The sequence below is a fragment of the Loa loa genome (assembly GCF_000183805.2).
Source record: "Loa loa unplaced genomic scaffold supercont3.197, whole genome shotgun sequence".
In the NCBI taxonomy this organism is placed as follows: domain Eukaryota; kingdom Metazoa; phylum Nematoda; class Chromadorea; order Rhabditida; family Onchocercidae; genus Loa; species Loa loa.
In genome coordinates, this window is record NW_018108377.1 from 50,451 (window position 1) to 53,289 (window position 2,839).

At 21.5% G+C, this 2,839-nt stretch overlaps 1 protein-coding gene across 1 annotated transcript in view; it reads left to right on the forward strand.

Annotated features, from left to right (window-relative positions):
• Positions 1-1,644: 1,644 nt before the first annotated feature.
• The window catches only part of LOAG_18111 (hypothetical protein), a gene marked incomplete at both ends in the record, with an annotated part of 2,317 nt that continues 1,122 nt past the window's right edge, over positions 1,645-2,839 (forward strand). Inside the window, 3 exons of the mRNA XM_020450779.1 lie at positions 1,645-1,770; positions 2,216-2,344; positions 2,601-2,723. Of these exons, the coding sequence (XP_020305505.1) occupies positions 1,645-1,770; positions 2,216-2,344; positions 2,601-2,723 (378 nt within the window). The remainder of the gene's footprint in view (positions 1,771-2,215; positions 2,345-2,600; positions 2,724-2,839) is intronic.

Here is a 2,839-nt window from a genome sequence, read left to right on the forward strand (position 1 = left end):
TTATTTTCCTTTAATTAAAGCATTTGCTAAATTTTGGTTTTTTTTTGTAAAATTTCAATAAAATCTCCTTCCTCCTTCTTTTTTACCTTCCCAAAAGGAAGAGAGAGGGAGAGAAAGAGAAAGAGAAGGAGAAAAAAAATCAAGAAAAATTAATTATTATCGATAACTGATGATATAGCGTGCAAAAGATTGGTTATATCGATATTTGTATATAAATGCTTATTTTATTTTTTATTCCTTTTCCATCAATCATTTTAATCTTTATTTTGTTTTTTCTTTTTTTTAAAAAAAAGGAAAAGAGATGGAAAGTTTGTCAAAGTAAACAAAATTTTAGGAATGAAAATTGTCTTTTCATCCTTATATAAAATGTTTTTCTTTTCATTATTAAATTTAAAATGTGAAATCTTTTTTCAGATTTTTATTCGCTTTTATAAATTTTCAAAAAAAAAATGATATCAATGATAAATGCTTTCACACCCAAATAATATTTGAAAAATAAAAAAAGAGAAAATAAGAAAAAACAATAACGAAATTATTTGATGAAATTTCATTTTTGTCTTTTCGCTTTCAGTTTTTTTTATTTTGTCAAAAAAAATTTCAATTTAGGAATTTGAGAAATTAGTAAATTAAATTAAATTAAATTCGTTATAAGAAAATTTTTGAGGAAATAAATGAATTTAAAAAATTAACATTGTGATGTAAGAAATAAAAAAAGTTGAAAAAGTATGAAAATTACGAACAATTTTAAAAAAATTTGATACAATGAAATGATATTCATAAAACAAATTCGTTTCATTTTTTCTTTTATATTATATCAGAAGTATTTTCCATCTTATCAGATAAAATCTTTTGCTGATAAAAACATATGAATTATTGATAAAAAATTATTGATACTGATAATTAATGTTGATACTTTTATTTGATAAAACGTAATATATTAATAAGCTTTTATTGATAAAAGTATATGAATCCAAATTTGATTGAAGTAATTAACCTTGCTCAAAACTCAAAATATTAACATGTCTCACAAAGTAAAGAAATTTTTTCCTTGAGAATTAGTTATAATTTCACTATAACAATTTTAAAAATAATTGAAATGAAGGTGACATTTTTAGATTCATTCGAATTACAATATCTTTTCATTAACAAATCAATTATGATTATTCATTTGCAGTTTAAATTTGATTATCAATTTTCACAAATTTTCCTTTCAAAGCTTTAGTGATAAAAAGTTTTTCCTTTTTTTCATCTTAAAAAAAATTAAATTTTAAGTAAAATATAAATTAGTAAAGTAAAAAACTTAAGTTCAATTATTGCATCAATGATGATTCAAACTTGGAACGAATAATTCATCAAGGTTGGGCCAAATGGTCTGAATGGGGGCCATGTTCTAACTTGGTTTGTTCAATTCTTCCCTTTTTTTTTCTTTCAAAGCCATTAAATTAATTAACCAATTTATCCAGTTAATTAAAGTGACAACTTATTTTCCTCTAAATCAAAATGAAATTTCATTATTCGAGTAAATCAAAATACTGATTTAACTTTACCAAAAAATTTATTATAGAATAGGTAAAAGCATATTTCATAATATATTTTTAAGAAATTAAATAAATGGAAATTTAAATTTTTTTCAAATTTTCAAAAATGCAAAAATTTTATTTATTTATTTATTCTTTTGAGTGCGGTGATGGAATATCAAGTCAATTGAGACGTTGTTTGGATGTACGATGTGTTGGACCAAATCATCGTCAACGTGTTTGTAATATGCAAGTTTGTTAATTTCATTCTTTCTTTTTTTTTTATTTATAAAAAAGAACAAATCCAAAAATAGTAATTTCAATATTTCTTTTTTTTTTAATTTCACCTTTTCAAAAATAAATTATCACTATAAATAATTATTGTTAACACAACAAATTATCACTTTTAAAACTATAAATTATTCCCATTAGAAAGATTTAAAAAAGAAAAAATGACCAGTGGTTTTTTTTATATTGGTGGTCAGTTTTCTTTTTTTTGTTTCTTATATTATTAGACAGAAGCATTATTAGTTTAATATTGCAACTGGCAGAAAATGCATATTTTGTATAGTTTAACTTTATTTAAGTGATTATATTGTAATGAAATTTGATAACAAATAAGTTAATATGAAATTAAATTCGTAAAACAGAAGAATGATCCGAGAAATCGATAAAATTCGATTAAATATTTATTTCAGCAATGTAGCAATATAACATCAATTGATACAAATGAAATACGTTGCTCAAAATTGGATATCTTATCAAATAATGATAATAGTCCTGAATTGATATTAGAAAAATGGATTCCAGTTGAAAGTAGTCAACAGGTAAACAAGTATTCATATTTAATTAGTCACATTCAAATGATAATAATTTTAACAAAATTACCAAATAGAAGGACGAAAATTTTGATAAATACATATGTTTTAATTAAATATTTAAAATTTTAATTGTGAAAAAAAAAGAAAATGAAAATAGGAATGAATGTTCCTTTTTTTTCTTCATTATTTCAACAATTAGTATTAAAATTCGACCTTTGTTCTTTGTTTTTTTTTTAAATTTAAATTTGTTTTATGATTAAAGTGTATTGTGATGTGTCGTTCATTAAAAAGTGGTGAAGAAAAGGAATTAGAAAAGATGACCGATGGTACAGCATGTTTTATTGAAGGATATAATAAATCAATTTGTGTGAATGGTATTTGTCAGGTAATATTTACATTTTACCATAACAATTCGTAAAAAAGGAAAAAGAATTTAATAATTAAAATTTTAATTATTATTTGAAATAATTTCAAATCATTAACTAATTAATATATTCCTTT